Genomic DNA, 19,760 nt, shown 5'->3' with positions numbered 1-19,760 from the left:
GATTGGCTCTCTGCGCGGCGAGAGGCGGGCCAATCGGGGCGTCGGCACGCCGGCCGGAGAGGCGGGGATTGGTCGAGGGGGCGCGGGGGCGGGCGCGAGGGGAGGGGGCGGGGCGGTGGGAAGGCGACGCTGACAGTTGGGCAGGATGTCGGCGAGGAGGCGCATCGGGGACCCTGAGGTGAGGGCTCGGCCCCTGCGGGGAGCCCCGGGAGACCCCGTCGCCCCTCTGCTCCCCCCCTCACGAAGCCCAAAACGGGGTGTCGTGTATGGGGGGGTCGCCCTTCGTTTTTGGGGTCCCCCACCGACGACCCCCCCCCCTGAAGCCCAGCCTTTTCTCCCTCCTTGGTGGGGGCCTCTCTCCCCCAAACACCACCTTATCCCTCCTTTTGGGGGGGGGGGTTGTGGTCCTCATTTTAGGCGGGGCCCCCTCTGTATTTTAATGTTTTAATGTTGGATTTTTACATAGCTTGCATTTTAATTCTTTGGTTCTTTGCTGTTTCTATTAACCCTAGCAGTTTTTAATAAATGTTATAATACCAACCTACTACTACTACTACTAATAATAATATTAATAATGTTCTATTTTAATCTTGTTTTTAAGTTGTATTCATTCAACTTGTTTTTATTCTTGCTTGCTAGACACCCTGAGCCCGGCCTTGGCTGGGGAGGGCGGGGTATAAATAAAAATTATTAGTAGTAGTAGTAGTAGTAGTAGTAATAGTATCTCAAGCAACACTGGATCTGCATAAGAAAAAGAAGAGTAGCCCTTCTTTCTTTCTTTCTTTCTTTCTCTCTCTCTCTCTCACACATATTAATGTCACATGCCAACCTTGGATTTTGTAATTTGGGGCAGGCTCCCCAAAGAGGCTGCTCTCCCCACACACACTTTTTTTGGGGGGAAGGGGTGGGGCAAAGATTTTTCACGCTCTTTCTTTTTTTGGGGTTCCCAATAAGCCCTGGATTTGAGTCCCTAGGGAGGCCCTAACATAGACTCTTTCATTGCTGGAGGGGGTCTATTATTGTCTTATTCTCCTTTTTATTCTGTGTTCCTATGTTGTGTTTTTATGCTGTGAATCCGCCTTTGAGCTTCGGATGAAAAGTATACAAATTTACTGTAATAGGATAAAATAAAAATGGTTTTTTTGGGGGGTGGCGGGGGGGTTGTTTCCCTCAACCTAGGCTTCCCAAAGGGGACTAGAGACATTTGCGGAAGGGGAGAGGTCTTCTTGTAGCCATTAGCCACTCAGGCTGTATGGAACTTCCACAGTCAGGAGCAGTATACCTTCCAGGAGCAGTTGCTAGGAGACAAACTTGCGAGCTTCTCAGAAGCATCCTGTTGGCTGGTACAGGAAGGAGGGTGCTAGACCTATTGTATCCAGCAGGGCTGCTGTAATATCTTGTCTTAGGTGTCTGAGTTGCACATTTGCTGCTGCTGCTACTGCTGCTGCTGCTGCCACCCTCATTCTGATTTTTAAAAAACAGGTTTCGGAAAGAAAGCTCTGGCTTTCTCATATTGATGCTTCCTGCTTCCGCTGATGTGGAAGGCAGGTACCAAATCATGGTACTGTTTAAATTTCCTGCTGTTACCCTGGTGATGCCAACTGAATGTGAGAGCCAGTGGGATATGGGAGACTGGATTTGAGTTCCAGCCGAGGATCTGGGGAAGAATTTTCTCTGTCATTTTCTCTGGCTAGAGATATCATACTTGTAACTCACTGTGATTGATGGAGGCTTACTAGGTTGACCATGTTGGTGGGTAGGTAGTCATAACGCATAGTACATGATTGTTGCATCCTTTTAACTGAGCTCTTGTCTTGGCTTTGGGTTTCCCTTTGCCCTGCATGGTCTCTCCACCTCATATTGGTGATTTAATTGATGGATGTTGAAATTGCTTTATGAATGGCATCTTCTAGAAAAGAGCTATCTAACTCTGGTGGGAAACCTGTGGCCCTCCAGATGTTGTTGCACTACAGCTCCCTCCATCCCTGACCATTGATTGGCCAGACTGGCTGGGGCTGATGGGAGTTGTCCAGTATCATTTGGAGAGCCACAGGTTCCCTGACTCTGCAGTGACTTTGGAGGGTCAGGACTGAGATGGCAGTGGGCTGGTGGCAAAGTCCTGCTGAAATATTGTTCTGCCCAAACAACTGCTTTCATTCGTTATGTTGTCAGACATAACTAAATTAATGATTGGTTGTGACACTCTGTTCAGAAGGGAGGCTTCAGCTCGTTGGTGGAGCACATGATGCTCTGAATGCAGAACATCACTGGTTCAATCTCTAGCAGCTCCAAGCAGGCCTGGGGAAAACTCTGTTGTGAATGTATATCAGAATTCTTGCTTCTCTGTGCTGCTGCAGAGTTTTGGGTAGGAACCTGTGGTGATATGGTGTGGTGTGTGTGTGTGCATGAAAGAGAGAAGCAATGACACAAACACTTTGCCAACCTACCTCATTGTGAGGAGGAGAGAGAGTAGTTTAAAACAATTTATTTGATTCAGTAATTGCCATTTTAACAGGATCGTGTGAATGGACCTTTGAGGCAGTTGTATATAATACGGCATTGCCAGTTGGACAAGTGAACAAGGCTGCAAAGCTACTGGGTGCCTCTTTGTACAGGCACCAATAACTTTTATGCTAGCTCCTAGGAATCTGGGTTATTTTTTCAGCCCTACACTTTTGCTGAACGTTGATAGGAATCAAACTGAAGAGAATCATTTCCAGGGCATGTAATTGCCTGAGCTCAAGCCACAATATCTGTGTGCTGTCTGGCAGTCGACAGTTCTGTGCTGATATCTATTTTCCCTAGCTGGCCGTGAGTCCATTTGGAACCAGGAGATCAAATAACCCAGCCACTCTGGTCCATCCAGTGCTGCTCTGACTGAGTGGTAGTTTGAACACCACCTAGCCAGGATCAGCAGTCTTCAAGCCCCCTATTCAAAAGAATGAAGCTCAGTATGATTAGTTAAAGTAGACTTGCTAACTCCCCAGTGCACAGCATGAAGACAAGGCCCTGCTGTTCCTGAGGGCCTGTTAAAACCACTACCCTGTGTCAGTCTGGCATTACTGGAAGCAACAGGACAGCTGGGTTGTTAGATCATCTCCTCATCCTAATTTCCCTGAGGTGCACTGGGAGTCTCGGGGGTCACATTGGATCACTGTGACCTGTAGTCCTGCATGGCGCATGGACATTGTGGAGTGGGCCTACAATAATAAGACTTGTTTTTCCTTTCTCCCAGACCAAGGGGAGGAGAAAGGACCAGCTTAATAAACTCCTATAGTAAGGATGGATGGCATATTTAGTACAGTGGTACCTCGGGTTAAGTACTTAATCCGTTCTGGAGGTCCATTCTTAACCTGAAACTGTTCTTAACCTGAATCACCACTTTAGCTAATGGGGCCTCCTGCTGCCACCGCGCCACCGGAGCACAATTTCTGTTTTCATCCTGAAGCAAAGTTCTTAACCCAAGGTACTTTTTCTGGGTTAGCGGAGTCTGTAACCTGAAGTGTCTGTAACCTGAAGTGTATGTAACCCAAGGTACCACTGTAAATAAATAAAAAGGATCCCCTTGGTTAAACTCAGCGAATGAAATGGAAGTAAAGCTGTTAGAGTAGGGGTAATAAATGTGTAGCGTTGGTAGAGGCTGGAGGAAGAAATAAAGTTTGTGTTGTGATAAAATGTGGTCTTATGCCATTTGCCTCTTTGCATATCTTAGTATATTGGCTCTTGGGTTTAGGACCACTACTGCCCAAATTTTCTTTCTACACTCTTGTTTCAACAATTATGTGCACATCTCATCTGGCATTCCAGTTCTTCACTCCATACTTGGGATACCTGTTGTGTATACTGAAGGTTTCTCTCTTTCCTTTTTTTCTTTCAAAAACACAACAGTTTTTGACCAAAAGGATCCCACAGAATCCTAAATACCAGCATGTAAAAACTCGTCTTGACACAGGTAAGTGAACATCTCTCTGCTTGGATAGAAATGTATAAATCAGAGAAAAGTGAGACAGAAACCTTGCTATGTCCAATCTGTGGAATTTTTTTCCTATATCCTGGAGGTTGTTACCTTTCAAGGGTTGTGGGCTGTGATGTCAGATCATGAGGTAATAATGTGCTTTTGTGACTTAGATCTCAGAGTAAACTTAGTACAAGCTATTAGAAAGTCAGCACATTTGATAATCGTGTTAGAGAAGGCTTGTAAACATAAGTATTTGGTCACCTATGATGAATAAGAATTGCCATGAGGCAATCAGGAGTGGAAGTATTAGAAAAGTTGGTTCTTTATTTCATTTCAGCCCTACTTATTTAAGAGGATTGTTGCAAGAGTCAGATGGGACAGGTGAAAACACGTTTGCCACCCTGAGCTCTTTGGAAGAAGAGCAGGACTAAAATGCAATAAATAAAATATATATTTCAAGCCTCACAGACCTAGCATTAACTATTTTTGGATGCCTATGATTTTCCAGCCCTACTAATCCACATTAAGGATTATGAGCATAGGATTAACTTAGAATAAACAGGTGAGGTGAGGCCTTGGTAACAGTTAAGATTTCTCCCAACATTTCCCCAACATTTCTATTGCTGTAGAATGAATTAATCGCACATCTTCGGTGGGAAAGGATGCATCATTGGGTGTATGTTCTCTTGTAGGTAGCAGTATGACCAAATACACTGAAAAACTGGAAGAGATCAAAAGAAGTGAGTAACATCACAACCACCACTTAGACTTCTGTAATCCACTCACTCAGACCCACAGATCGAGCTTTTGGGGGGGGGGCAATGCAGGATAACTTGTTGTAGTGGGTTTAGCACTTTGAGGCTCTGCCATGTGACTTGGGATTGTTCCCACCCAAGCAGGGGGCAGGGGTCCTGGAATTAACACGTTGTTGGCATCTTTGCAATTGCTGTCATGTATGATCTGGCTGAGATTCCTACATTGCAGGGAGTTGGGTTAGATGACCCTCAGGGTCCCTTGTTGTTGGTGTTTAGTCGTTTAGTCGTGTCCGACTCTTCGTGACCCCCTGGACCAGAGCACACCAGGCCCTCCTGTCTTCCACTGCCTCCCGCAGTTTGGTCAAACTCATGCTGGTCGCTTCGAGAACACTGTCCCACCATCTCGTCCTCTGTCGTCCCCTTCTCCTTGTGCTCTCCATCTTTCCCAACATCAAGGTCTTTTCCAGGGAGTCTTCCCTTCTCATGAGGTGGCCAAAGTATTGGAGCCCCAGCTTCATGATCTGTCCTTCCAGTGAGCACTCGGGGCTGATTTCCTTCAGAATGGAGAGGTTTGATCTTCTTGCAGTCCATGGGGCTCTCCAGAGTCTCCTCCAGCACCAGAATTCAAAAGCATCAATTCTTTGGCAATCAGCCTTCTTTATGGTCCAGCTCTCACTTCCATACATCACTACTGGGAAAACCATAGCTTGAACTATATGGGCCTTTGTTGGCAAGGTGATGTCTCTGCTTTTAAGGGTCCCTTAGAACTCTACAATTCTATGATTCTGAGATCTCCCGCAACCCAAATTCAAAGCATCTCTGTTTAGGGAAAGTCACGTTCAGGGATTAATCTTCACCAAAGTGTGCCTATGTCACCGCGTGCATTTTCAGAACATCATTGTGCAAAAATGGGGACTGGAAGCTTTCCAAAACGAATGCTAAGATTCTCAGCTTAATTAATTCTGAGAACTGTTTTTTTAAGCTTTGTACAGTTCCAGTAGCAAGTCACATTACATACTTAGAATACAAAGGGATTTCAAGTGTATTTTTCAAAAACAGAACTGTTTTGGCTTTTCCTCACTCTGCACTCCTTTTTTTAGTTGCAATTGCTTTGGTCAACTAGAAATGAAGTTACTTTGTTCCACAACATTCTTTTGTTCAGAGATTGCTTTTGAGTACTGAAATCTTAGCAGTGGTCTCGTTGTATCACGGCTACAAAACTTGTTGTGTTTCTGTCCCTTTCTTCCTCTGCACTCCCTGTTGTGCAAACCCGAGTGCCTCTTTTGTGTCAGACTCTTTTTTTCTCTTTAAATCCCACTTCAAGAAGCTTAGATGCAGGTACCCTCTCACTGGGCCGGTGGTGAATAGCACCTTGTGTGGTTCAGATAATTTGCTAACCATCTTTGATTTCTCATGGATAGACGACACCAGTTGGACACAGGCTTAAATGCCTGGTACAGTGTTGCCTCTGTCTCTTCTGTAACTTGAGAAAAAGAGCTACGAGGCTAGAAAATCAAAACTGAGAAGCCAGCCGGTGTAGTCCTCATTTGCCTATCTAGTGGACACGGGTGAGAAACAAACCACCTAGTTTTCTTCTCATTGTAAATCTTGTTTTGCTGCTCCTGAGGAGTTCTAGACTCTTCTGAACAGTCGTACTTTGGTTGTCTCTGAATCTTTGCTTCAAGATGTCTGGAACCTTAAAGGGACCTTCTGAATTAGCTCCAGGTATGTTGTGCTGATGTTGTGGGACAAAGTGGCTCTGTTAATTTTCTCTTCTATCTGATGCCCCTAACTGCTTTGGGCCACAGCTCCCTGCTGGCTGGTGCTGATGGGAGCTGTAGATTTTCTTCTCTTCCCTTAAGGAGAGCCAGTGTGGTGTAGTGGTTAAGAGTGGTGGACTCATAATCTGGTGAACCGGGTTCGCTTCCCCGCTCCTCCACATGCAGCTGCTGGGTGATCTTGGGCTAGTCACACTTCTCTGAAGTCTCTCAGCCCCACTCACCTCACAGAGTGTTTGTTGTGGGGGAGGAAGGGAAAGGAGAATGTTAGCCGCTTTGAGACTCCTTCGGGTGGTGATAAAGCGGGGTATCAAATCCAAACTCTTCTTCTTCTTAAGGACAGCAAAGTGTTGGATATCCATATCCATCCTTTTTATAATGCCCCTGAACCAGGCCTGGCAGGGAAAATAATAAATAAATATTTACTTCGTGGCAGGTGGTGCTAAGATTGTTTCATTTAAAGTGTTGGTAGCTGAAAAGCAAAGTTCAGTCATGCGTCTTGTATATGTTGACCTTATGAATATCCATGGAGTGGTTGTGATCCTTGTCTTGCTTTCTCACATCATTCAGAGTTGTATGCAGGCTTGTGCTTCAGTGTGCTCAGTCCTCTGCTTGTTAGCTCAGTGTGGGCTCGATTGCATGAAGTAATTGGTGCTGCTGATTTGAGAAAGGGCTTTCTTTGGTTAGAAGGAGGTCTTATCTTAGGTGACCTTTTGGATCCCACCTCCAACCCTCTGTGAAGGCAGCAGTAGATAGTGCAGGGCTGAGGAACCTGTCACCCTCCAGATGATGATGATGGCATGCAACTCCCACCAGACCCAGCCAGCATGGCTAGTGATCAGGGATATGAAGGGAGTCCAATAATGTATGGCAGGCCACAGATTTCCCCACCCTTGAGAGAGGGAATTGGCCTGGGAATTGGGTGAATCTTTAGTTGGGTAGATCTGAGGGGTTGGGGCTCTGTTCCCTGCACAATCCCGTTCAAGGTGGTTGGGAGTGAGATCGGATTTCGTTCTAAGATGAGGTTACCAGATTTTTTTTTAATGAATCCTGGGACACCTTTCAACTTCCTACTAAATAGATGGGTTTTGTCACGGGACTGATTTGTAAATCTGGGGACTGTCCCCGGGAAACGGGGACGTCTGGTAACCTTTTTCTAAGAACGGTTCATAAGTGTTCGTACATCCTTTGAAGAAGAGCGGAATGCAAGTATAATACATGGAACTAATGCAATGGTGCTGCCAAAGTTTTCTCATAGATTACACCTCTTCACTGTTTTCCAGATTACAGATACAAGAAAGATGAGCTCTTCAAGAGACTGAAAGTGACTACTTTCGCCCAGCTGGTATGTTCTGTCCTTAAACTGTATTTTTCCTGAAGTGTCCCACTGTATTCACAGTAGTTCAAATGCTTCTCATAAGCGCCTATTGTCCCCTGCTCCCACCCCAGCTCTTGTATAGCAGACAATCAGATCTGTGAGCTCGCCATACTTCTGCAAATGAGACTTCCATCGTTTAATATCCTGGACAACCAGCAGGATTCAAGGGTTCTTGGGCCCCTCAGGTGTCAACCCTGATATTAAACTATAATATGTGAAGCAGAAATAAAGATGCCTCGATATAACCCTCGGGGTCCCTTCATGCTCTGCAGTTCTGTGATTCCATGAAAACTCACACTAGGGTTGGCCTTCCTCTGGACCGATGCTGCTTCCTGAGTCCCAGAACAACCCTTTTACTGAGCTGCTTTTGATCATGTCCTTGCCTCAATCCACAGGTGACCCAGGTTGCTTCCCTAGCTGATGAAAACTCAGAAGTACCATGTGAGGAAATTCAAAAGTTTGATGGTAAGGTCCGGGGCTTCTAAGAAATTACTTTTTTTAAGGTTCTTGGAAATGGTAGAAGTGTAGGCATAAAGTCCTGCCTTGTAACTTTGTGCCAGTGGTCCATTTTGTCTGGCGCTGGCTACTTGGTTTCCCCCAACCTATGACCTGAGATCCTGTTTTAGTATCAAACCTGGGATATGCTGCTTATATAAAGCATGTCCTCTGCCGCTGGGCTATGGCCTTTCCCTACACAGAGGTCTTCTTACTACTTTTTTTCCTTATTTAAGGAACTGTTTGGGTTCTTATGTGACAAAGTAAGCACTTGTTAAAAGTTAAAAGATTGTCCCAGAGATAGATGCGTGCCAGAAGTAGCTATGGTGGGCATTGTGTCTTGTCATCAGCGATGTCACAAACACTGTCCAGTGGGTGCTGGTTCTGTTCCTAGCAGGAGGCTTTGGGATTTGGCAAGTGCCGCTTGAAACATTACAGACAAGTCCTGAAAAATTGGTTTCCTGTGAGCGAATGAATGCAAATATAATCATGTGCTACAAGAGGAGAAGAGCACTTCTGCGTCTCTGGAAAGCTTATTGTCCATACAGTCTAGAGGCTTTAGAAATAGCCTCTATCTCATCGTCTACAGCAGAATTCCAGCCTAACTTATCCCTGCACTTACCCTGACTCCTCAGACTAAACCCTGTTATTACCAAATTTCTGTCTGTATTATTTTTCTCATTTCGTACACCACTGAGAGATTTAAAGGTCGTAAGAGATTCAGAAATGCTTTTAGATAAATATCTTTTTCAGTGAAATATCTGTCTTCTCCCCACCCCTGTTTCAGAAGGCGATGCTGCTCCTGCAGATAACAGCCCTGACATGGCGGCAGAGACCAATGGCAAAAGCAGCCCTGGTGACAAACCAGCCAGTCCCATCCTGTTCATAAACAACACCGGAGCCGGGGAGTCGTATCGTTCCACCCTACAGAGGTATCCAAGAGTCTGTCCCTGTGCTCGGGCTTCCTTCCTTCCACCTGCCATGATTCCTTTTGCTCCCTGCAAAGACGGGTTTGGAAAAAATCAGTGATGCAGTTTGATGAAGTCCGCTAATACTAATAGATGAGACTTCAAAAGCAACACATGGTATTCCAAACCATGCCTTAGCTTGGCTTAAAATGCTGAAGCAGGTCCATTGGAATGTTTGATAGCCTTTCCAAAAAGTTGGATGAGACTTGATCAGTCAAGCTTCCACGAAAAAGGAGTTGGAAATCAAGGAACTGTGATCATAGAAGCCTCCCTCCTTGTCCTAGCTGGGCACCCATGTCCTTTTCTACCAATGACCATTAGCCATCAGCTAAATGGAATATCAGGAAGCAGCATACCTTCATACCAGCTGCTGGGGACAAAGAGCAGGAGGAGGGCTACTGCTTTCATGCCCTGCTTGTGAACTTCTCAGTGGGCGAAGTTGGGAAGCCTAGTGGGTCACATTTGGCCCACGGGCCAGATGTTCCCCACCCCTGGACTAGCTGGGCTTTTGTCCTTATATTTAAAGGTAAAGGGACCCCTGACCATTAGGTCCTGTCGTGACCGACTCTGGGGTTGCGGCACTCATCTTGCTTTACTGGCCGAGGGAGCCGGCGTACAGCTTCCGGGTCATGTGGCCAGCATGACTAAGCCGCTTCTGGCAAACCAGAGCAGCGCACGGAAACACCGTTTACCTTCCCACCAGAGTGGTACCTATTTATCTACTTGCACTTTGATGTGTTTTCGAACTGCTAGGTTGGCAGGAGCAGGGACCGAGCAACGGAAGCTCACCCCGTCGTTGGGATTCGAACCGCCGACCTTCTGATCGGCAAGTCCTAGGCTCTGCAGTTTAACCCACAGCGCCACCCATGTCCCTGTCCTTATAATTAACCTCACCTTTTCCCATTAAGTTCAAGGAATCATTCGATGTCTTTGCTCTCCCATTTTATCTTTGCAGGAACCCTGCAGAGTAGGTTAGGGTATCTTCAGATGCTCTTAGTTATTGGCACCAGGAGCAGAACCTCCCTCTGTGATCTTAAGGGGTTACAGGATTCATCACCTAGGAAACTGGCTGGATTGCTGTCTGTTCTGAACTCAGAGGGCAGCGTCTGTTACTAAATTGCTGGCTTCTTTGATCAGCTTCTGCCTAGCCCTGATAACCACAGAAACATACTATTTTGACCTGACAGGCTGACGGCGGTCCTTATTGTGCCTTTATCCTGAAGTTAATGGCTCCTCTTTCTCCCAGTGTCATCAGTGGCGTGGGTGAGCTGGACCTGGGGAGAGATGCCCCGAAGAAAACGGAAAACTTTGCAAAAGACAGACCTTACCCCGACTGCCCCTACCTGCTGCTGGACGTGCGAGAGCGGGATGCGTTTGAGCAGTGCCACATAGTGGGAGGTGAGGCAGCCAGAGCGTGACCCCAGGAGGTTGCGTGAGTGGGGGTGCACCATAAGCATCCTCCCCCCCCCTTGCGGAGGTTAATCACCTTTAGAGAAAACCAGAATGGACAAAGCAGCCTCCCAACTGCAGAGAACTTTGTGGAGGTGTCCAGCTTGCTCTGAAGGCAAGAGCTGCTTCCAGTATCCCAACTTACATCTGCTGATGCCTTTCGACTCCCCCTGGTGTCAGATGGCGGCGGTGGTTGCTCGTGAGTAACCAGGCAGGACTCCGACCTGGCTTTTACAGGTTTTATTATGCAAACTATTTACAGTCCAGATCTACCAAGCTTATGTCCGTCTCGGTCACTTGCAGAATCCGGGAGTGACCCCTTCCGTCTTCTCCCCCAACATAAGAACTTCAGCACCCCAAGCCTCCTCCTCCCCTCCTTGCGTTTCACCCCTCTGCGCAAGCTGGGTGACGGATGTGGCGTGCGTCCCTCCCGGCCAGCCTGGCAAGGTGAAGCGCTGGGGCTCTCAGCAACATCCTCCAGCCCTTTCCTCGCTTAGCTGGCCCCTTCCCTCTCTTCTCCGCTGGAGGTGTGGCTTTTCCTACCGCTGGAAGAGGAACTGCTCCTCAGGAGTTTCGGAGGCTCTCTGTATACCTGCCTCCCTCCCCTGTTCAGATGGCAGTCCCCTGACACCTGGCTTCCTAAAAAGAGCTCCAAGAACTTCAGGCTGTTTTCTAGCTCAGGAGAAGGCAATGAGCAACTGACTCCCCAGTCACCACTGCATGAATTCAGTCTGTGAAGTGGTCACCAAAGTGATAATACACTATTTTATTTATATAATCAGTTTGTATACTGCCCTTCATCCACAGATCTCAGAGCAGAGTGATAATTTTGTGTACCTGACAAAGTGGACTCTGGCCCACAAAGCATAACAATAACATTCATTCATTTGTTCGTTCGTTCATTTATTTGCTGCCCATCTGACTGGGTTGCCCCAGCCACTCTGGGCATCTCCCAACAAAAATAGTAAAAACATAATACAACAGCTGACACTAAAAACTTACTTGAACAGGGCTGCCTTCAGATGTCTTTTAAAAATCACAAAAAGCTGTTTAAAGATTAACAAAGTGCCACAGGATTCTGAGTCATTTGTGCTGTCCACAAGTAACAGGCTTCCTCCTCTGGGATTTGCTATCTGCAAACACTGAGCCTTGCTTAGAAGCAACTCTGTAAGATTGGGGGTCCTACCACACTCCCTGGTACCAGAGGTGACCACATCAGGAAAGGGGGGGGGGTACAAATGCAGTCCAAGCTGCAAGTCTGTCTCCTAAGCTTGGCCTCCTCCCTCAGTAGGAGAAGGCATCCTGGAAGAGGTATTTGGCCCATCTGCTTCAGCAGCAGATCTGTACAACTGGCACATGTATGTTGGAGTTCCACCCTCCCAGTTTCAGTCCCAGTGAGAGAAAGAAAGCAGGGCTTCTGCTGAGCTTTGTGGAAAAAAAAGAAATTCACTGGTGTGATCAGCCTTTTCTCTTTCCCTCCCCTTTCCCGTTTCCGAGCACAATTCAAAGTGTTGGTGCTGACCTTTAAAGCCCTAAAAGGCCTCGGTCCAGTATACCTGAAGGAGCATCTCCACCCCCATCGTTCTGCCTGGACACTGAGGTCCAGCGCCAAGGGCCTTCTGGCAGTTACCTCGCTGCGAGAAGCCAAGTTACGGAACCAGGCAGAGGGCCTTCTCGGTGGTGGCACCTGTCCTGTGGAACACCCTCCCACCAGATGTCAAAGAGAACAACAACTACCAGACTTTTAGAAGACATCTGAAGGCAGCCCTGTTCAGGGAAGCTTTTAATGTTTAATAGGTTATTGTATTTTAGTGTTTTGTTGGAAGCCGCCCAGAGTGGCTGGGGAAACCCAGCCAGATGGGTGGGGTATAAATAATAAATTACCGTATTTTTCACTCTATAACACGCACATAGTTTTTAGAGGAGGAAAACAAGGGGAAAAAAATATTCTAAACGAAACAGTGGATGTATGATTTTTGTGGTTCATGCTGTGGCCACAGACATGTGATCTGACGGTGAGTTTGGGGTGGGGTAGCCCATTGCAAAAATCCTGAGGATCCATGTGGATCCATGCTTTGTAACCATGTTTTTGCACCATTGCGGCCCCATGAAACTGTGGGTGTGGCTGTGTTTTTTGGTACAGGCTGTAGCCATGGACATTCTATGTGATCTGATGGTGAATTTGGGGTGACCCAGTGCAAAAATCCTGAGGATCCATGCTTTGTAACCACGTTTTAAGTGGGGAGGGAAGGAAAAGCACTCAAGGGACAAGGAGCACGCGTGGGGTGTGTGGAGAAGGATGCTGCTAATAATGCAGGAGAGGGGTTTAAGGGGAGAAGGAACATACGTGGGGTGTGTGGGGAGGGATGCTGCTAATAATGCAGGAGAGGGGTTTAAGGGGAGAAGGAACACACGTGGGGTGTGTGGGGAGGGATGCTGCTAATAATGCAGGAGAGGGGTTTAAGGGGAGAAGGAACACACATGGGGTGTGTGGGGAGGGATGCTGCTAATGATGCAGGAGAGGGGTATAAGGGGAGAAGGCTCCTCTCCTCTCCCGCTTTGCTCCTTTAAAACAAGCAGGCTCTGCTTCTCGGCTGGCTGAAAAGCTTTGCTGCTATTTAGCGAGCTGAGTGGGGAGGAGAGAGGGACAGAGAGCACGGTTGATTTAAAGGAGCCAACCAGACAGGAGCCGCTTACACCTGTGTAAGCGGCTCCTCTCCCGCTTTGCTGTTTCAAAGCGAGCCACAGAGGAGGGAAGGAAGGGGAACCATGGATCCTCTGCTCACGACTGCAGCAGATCCCCTCCGCCACCCGCAGGCATTCGCTCCGTAACACGCACAGACATTTCCCCTTACTTTCTAGGAGGAAAAAAGTGAGTGTTGTGGAGAGAAAAATACAGTATTATTATTAATATTATTCCCTGTATTAGCTAGTGAACCGAGAGGAAAAAATGGTCAAGGTGTCTTCTCACACTGGGGTTCTTCGCCTAGCACTGCTGCTCTTGCTTGGAAGTGGACAGAAGTGCTAAGCCTCTGCTCTGGCTTCTTTTGTCCAGCATTGTCCTACCTTAACAGCTAGAGAACCACCCTCCCACCTCCAAATGGATGCTCACGATTCCAATATGATTTTTTTTGTGTGTGTATGTGCTTTTTAAGCTGTAGAAAATGAGAACAGGCCTACTGAGTTTCTGTCTTTCTCTTCCCTTTGCAGCTTACTCCTACCCAATCGCCACGCTATCCAGAACCATGAATCCCTATACGAATAACATTTTGGAATACGTATCCTTCATCCAAAGAAGCCTCTTCGTGTTCTGCCATTATTTCTGCTTCAAATCTACAGCTTGATCAGGAGCCCTGACCCCACAGGAAGCGACGCTCACAGTCCCGTAACGTTCCCTTTGAGGAAAGCTCAGTTCTGTGCTCAGATCCACTTGATCATCATATTTTGCTGCTTTCCCCACAGTATGTCTTCCAGATCCATGTTTCCTTTGCATATGTGGGTCTAGAACCCCATGGGGATCAAAGCAGATGGGGAAAACTTCAGGGATCTGAAGGGTGGAGAGAGATGTAGTATTGGGGCTCCAGGATGCCTGCTTGCAGTGTGACTTGGGCATAAGCCAATGTCTAATATGTGGAGCTTTTGCTACCCCCACCTCCTCCTACTTACCAGTCTATGATCCTTCCTCTCCACAACATCCCCTGACATGCACCCTCTCACACCATTAAGGAGAGGAGATGTGGGTGGCACTGTGGGTTAAACCACAGAGCCTAGGACTTGCCGATCAGAAGGTCGGCGGTTCAAATCCCTGCAATGGGGTGAGCTCCCGTTGCTCGGTCCCAGCTCCTGCCAACCTAGCAGTTCGAAAACACGTCAAAGTGCAAGTAGATAAATAGGTACCGCTCCGGCGGGAAGGTAAACGGTGTTTCTGTGCGCTGCTCTGGTTCTCCAGAAGCGGCTTAGTCATGCTGGCCACATGACCCGGAAGCTGTACGCCGGCTCCCTTGGCCTTTAGAGTGAGATGAGCACCGCAACCCCAGAGTCGGTCACGACTGGACCTAACGGTCAGGGTCCCTTTACCTTATAATAAACTATCCATCTTCTTTCCTCCCAATCCTATTCCTTACCCCCAGAACTAAAAGGAGACACAGTCTATCTCTCCTCATTTAAAATGTCCAGGGATGTTACCTAATTTAGCTCACTTCCGAATACAGAATTTGAGTTTTAATATGTTTTGATGGAGTTGAGAGCTTTTGCTTGCCCGTCTTTCACAGCAACCGAATGTTGAGGCTACTGACCTTGGTTTCTCTTGAGAGAAAGTGTTGACGCTTGTGTCCAAATCTCACTTCTCAAAGCCTAGGTGCCCCTCATCTGCCGTTGGAGTGAGCTGTCAGGCACTGCTACCTTGACATCCCTAAATGCTTGGGGATGGGGGGACTTTGCCAGCATCTTGTTCTCTTCCCACTTCCATTGATTGTACAAGCCTTAGCATCTCCGCCCGCCAGAAAAACGCTCATGGAAAGATCATCATTCTGTACGACGACGACGAGAGAGTAGCGAGCCAAGCTGCCACCACCATGTGTGAAAGGGGTTTTGAAAACTTGTTCATGCTCTCTGGAGGTAGGAAGCCCTGGAATTTCCCGGATAATTACCTGCTAGTTTCAGATATCAGATCCATTCTCCCTCCCCTCCAGCCCTCACACACCGAGGCCACTTTGTAATGTGATCTCTAGTGAACTGACATGCATTGCATATAGTACAGTGATGTGCCCTGGTGGCTACGCTTGCACACAAACGTTCCTAAAGAGCTAAATTTCTGGAAAGATCAAACCAGTTTAATAGGCTTGGCTAATTAGGTCAAAACCACATGCCAAAGTTGCCCCAAATCCTGCTTTTGTGACCCTTCTGGTTATGCAAATCATCAAGCACACTTTGCATATATCTGGATTTCTCTTTTAAAAGAGCTGCGCATAGCACATTAGCCCTGAACACAGAAACCTCATTTCGTCCCTGCTTCCTCAGTGTTTCAATGAACTGTAATTTTTTTTCACCATATTCCCTCGCCCTGCAGGGCAAAGAGAGAGAGAGAAATGTGCACTGCCTCCATTTCCAGTGCTAAATGTGCAATGGACTATGCCGATATAGGCAGAGGCTTCATTCTAAATCAGCCTTTAGCCCGTTCAGAGTAACATCGGAAGGTGTCGAGCCGGACTGCGTTGTCAGAATCTCCTCCTTCCTTGCCTCCCAGGTCTCAGAGTCGTCGCTCAGAAGATCCCCGAAGGGCTGGTAACTGGCACATTTCCTTCCTCTTGCCTATCGGCCAGCCAGCCTGGGACCGCCCGGAAAAGAGCCACTCCCAGGCAGCCCCTCCCCCCGCCCGCTGAGAATAAATGGAGATTTACAGCAGAGGATCTACAAAAGATACAGTACTATCTAGAAGAGGAGCAACTTCCGACAGATTCCGCCAGTAAGACTTAGCTGTCTGTCTCCTACAGCTGGGGTTGTCACCTTTGGTCAGGCAAAATATGGGGCAAGTCCAGGGGGGGTGGGATGGGATGGGGAACTAAAATTACTCTCCCTGGCTCTCCCTGGTGCAGAAATGACTTCAGAGCAATCCATTATAATGGGTTGTTTCCAATGCTAGTCATACTCATAGAATAGACCAAATGAAATTTACGGACCTAAGTTAGCAAATGCATATTAATTTCAGTGACTCACTTCCTTCCCACCTGCTGAATTTCTTTCTGTCAGAAGGAATGGTAAATGTAAAACTTCTGAATTACTGCTCTGGTGTTTCTTAAAACACTCAAAAAATCTTGCAGTCAGTAAAACATACAAGCTAAGAACATCTGTTAAAACCATAATAATAATAATAATAATAATAATAATAATAATAATAATAATTTATTATTTATACCCCTCCCATCTGGCTGGGTTTCCCCAGCCACTCTGGGCAGCTACCAACAAAACACTAAAATACAATAACCTATTAAACATTAAAAGCTTCCCTAAACGGCTGCCTTCAGATGTCTTCTAAAAGTTTGGTAGTTATTTTTCTCTTTGACATCTGGTGGGAGGGCATTCCACAAGGAGGGCGCCACTACCAAGAAGGCCCTCTGCCTGGTTCCCTGTAACTTGGCTTCTCGCAGGGAAGGAACTGCCAGAAGGCCCTCGGAGCTGGACCTCAGTGTCCGGGCAGAACGATGGGGGTGGAGACGCTCCTTCAGGTATACAGGACCGAGGCCGTTTAGGGCTTGAAAGGTCAGCACCAACACTTTGAATTGTGCTCAGAAACGTACTGGGAGCCAATGCAGATCTCTCAGAACCGGTGTTATATGGTCTTGGCTGCCGCTCTCAGTCACCAGTCTAGCTGCCGCATACAGCAATTCAATACAGCAATTCAATATATATATCATCACAGTTAAGTTATTATTTAGGTTACAGGATCAACATAAGCCCCCAAAAGACAGATTCCGGCCCTGAGAAGCTTACAGCCTAAGTTTTAACACTGAGTGGAGCAAAGAGGTTCAGGGGCAAAAGAGGGAAAAGGACCCAGGCCTGGATGTGTCCCAAGCTGTGCCTTGCTGGTGGTGGTAGGAAACGGCCTGGGTTGCTTAGCCAGAGGCCAGCTTGCCTCGCTCACCCTCCTGTTCTTCTTCCTCTCTTACAGCCCGTCTTAGCCGCGGTTCTTCAGCTCGAGACTCCAAAGCCACCGCCGTGCGGAGCAGCCAGAATCTGCCCACCACCACCACAGCGGTGGCCCTCTCCACCCGCTCCCTCAGCAGCAGCAGCCTGCAAAGCAGGCCCTGGAGATAGACGGTGTCGTTTCCCACTCAATAAAAGAGAGTCCCTCTTCCTGGGGCCCTTTGATCACTACAGCCAGTCTTTCGCTTTTAGGAAGGTGGTGCGCACGGGACAGAGAGGGGCAGAGGAGCAAAGGTGGGCAAGGTATGGAATAGAGGGGGAGACGCCACAGGCCAAGGACCTTTGGAGCGGAAAAGAAGCCCAGGGTGGGAAGGAAACAGGCTAACCTTATCTAAACCTCCCAGCTGGTGTTTGTCATTACCTCCCCCCACCCCTAAAGGTAACAGGATTTCCTAACTGCTGGTATGTGAGAACATGTAAACCAGAGCAATCCAAAAATGTGACTGGACTTTGAGCAGAAATGGAGCAAAATGAGCAAAGTTAGCAGTAAGCAAAGTTAGTTAAGTGCTTGAGTTATAATATCTAGACATTTGTGGTACAGCCAGGTGATGAATGGGTGATCTGAGTGTTTAATTTGTGGCCTGCCCAGAGTTCTTTGTCGTCATCCCAAAAATACTCTTAAGAACAGCAGTTGTACATAAAAGGGAAAACGTAACTCCTCCGCTTCCTGGATTTTCAAAGCCATAAACCTTGGCCAGCTATTTTTCCTGCTGTGGCCATTCCAGGCTATGATTGTGAATATGTGGGCAGCACAGAGGGAAAGTTCCCTCCCCTAACGTTGAAGGATAACTTTGGGGACCAGATCATGAAAGATGCTGGAAATAAGATGCAAGGGATAGAAGACAAAGCCATTCCATCACCTAGATGAAATCTCTTATCTATAAAACGTCCTGATTTTGGGAGAGTAGCAGAAGTTGTGGTGGAGGGAGAATGTATCTGTCCCACTTCGTAATTCCGTTGTTTGTTTGCCTCTGAAGGTGATGCTGAGCATCACAGTGGAGCGGTGTAATTCCACCCCCTGTAGTTTTGAGGCCGCTCATACCTCAAAAGGGCAGCGTTTCACATACAGATAGCTTCTGGCAAATTTGTTTGGCTTGTTGCGTTGGCAGAAAGGGGAGTCCTTTTGACCCCTTTTCTCTCCTCTCCCCCTGTGACATTTCCTTCAGTGCCAGATCAGTTCTCCCTTCCACCTGTGGTTCATCTTGCAGGAGGTGGAGAGGTCCTAGTGTTCCCCAGCCTTGGCTCTTAGGACAAGCTGGTTTCTTGTCGGTGTCAAATAGAAACTGGAGCAATTATCTTTTGGCTCACAGTCCTAAGCTATGGTGCCAATGGTCTGTGGCATGGACATCTCCGCTCCAGAGGTCATGGGCAGCTTACTGCTGCAACTCTGATCCTGCGAAGCAGCGTCGGAGCTTACAGCCTGCTCCTCCTAAGCCCCTTTGTTTTCCTCTCTCTCCTGACCCCAAAAGAGGAGGTGGGTCGCCTCTGTTTCTGCCATGTGAACCAACTGGGGGTCTGTAAAAGCCACAATCAATGGTATCCCATGTTGGTCCCAGGAAGAGAGAGCTTCCCTTTTCCTGTTCCCGCTTGTTACATACAGAAGGAAGGTTAGTGCTGGAAATATTCCCTTGAAAGAATCCACGTGGGGACCATAAATGTACAATCCGCTTTGAGCAAAGATCCAAGATTCCAGCTGCCTCCCGTTTTGCAGGCCTTTCCTAGGAGAAAATCTGCCCAGATTTTGAGTATGCTGTTTTCCAGGTGCAGCTCATCCCACAAGCTTTTTCCGTGGACGAAGATGATTCCATTAGATGTCCTAGGAGGCACAGTCTTCCCTGGAGACTCTCCATCCCTACCATTTAAAGCACTAAATTGTAGAATTGTCTCTGCCGCATCAGTTGCATTTGTAGACCCCATATGGATACGGCTGTGTGTGGTTCCTCATGCAGGCGAGGGCTGCTGTCTCCTTTTTAATTTGACACTTTGGCCTTGTTTCCGTCCTTCAACTTTTCCCATATGGCACTGTCATAAAATAGCCCTGGATCAGTCTCCCCCAACCTGGTGCCCTCCAGATGTTTTGGAACCATAGCTCCCATCATCCTTGACCACTGGCCAAGTCAGCTGGGGCTGATGGGAGCAGAAAGTCCCAAAACATTTGGGTAACATCAGGATCTATTTCTTCTCAAGTTGCGACTGCAGCCGTCAACTCTACAAGCTAGTTGTATCCCTGGTGGCATTTAAACCCCTGTCTGCATTCTTAAGCCCCTGTAAGCAACA

At 47.4% G+C, this 19,760-nt stretch overlaps 1 protein-coding gene across 1 annotated transcript; it reads left to right on the top strand.

Annotated features, from left to right (window-relative positions):
* Positions 1-97: 97 nt before the first annotated feature.
* CEP41 (centrosomal protein 41) lies at positions 98-17,654 on the top strand. Its single transcript, XM_081023173.1, has 11 exons — positions 98-178; positions 3,889-3,952; positions 4,651-4,698; positions 7,775-7,836; positions 8,265-8,334; positions 9,152-9,296; positions 10,579-10,730; positions 13,992-14,059; positions 15,284-15,398; positions 16,027-16,245; positions 17,449-17,654. The coding sequence occupies exons 1-11, from the start codon at positions 146-148 to the stop codon at positions 17,592-17,594; spliced, it is 1,122 nt and encodes a 373-aa protein (XP_080879299.1). The 5' UTR covers positions 98-145; the 3' UTR covers positions 17,595-17,654.
* The last annotated feature ends 2,106 nt before the right edge of the window (positions 17,655-19,760 follow it).

The sequence above is a fragment of the Podarcis pityusensis genome (assembly GCF_964106645.2).
Source record: "Podarcis pityusensis genome assembly, chromosome: 10".
Classification (NCBI taxonomy): domain Eukaryota; kingdom Metazoa; phylum Chordata; class Lepidosauria; order Squamata; family Lacertidae; genus Podarcis; species Podarcis pityusensis.
The sequence above is the reverse complement of the archived record's forward strand: the minus strand, read 5'-3'. Positions and strand labels throughout refer to the sequence as shown.

Bases quoted from the DNA above. Each gene is read 5' to 3' on its own strand.
- CEP41 (XM_081023173.1), top strand. From the start codon at position 146: ATGTCGGCGAGGAGGCGCATCGGGGACCCTGAG. The intron at 3,953-4,650 runs GTAAGTGAACAT...GTTCTCTTGTAG, and splicing joins AAAAACTCGTCTTGACACAG to GTAGCAGTATGACCAAATAC. The intron at 9,297-10,578 runs GTATCCAAGAGT...TCTTTCTCCCAG, and splicing joins TATCGTTCCACCCTACAGAG to TGTCATCAGTGGCGTGGGTG.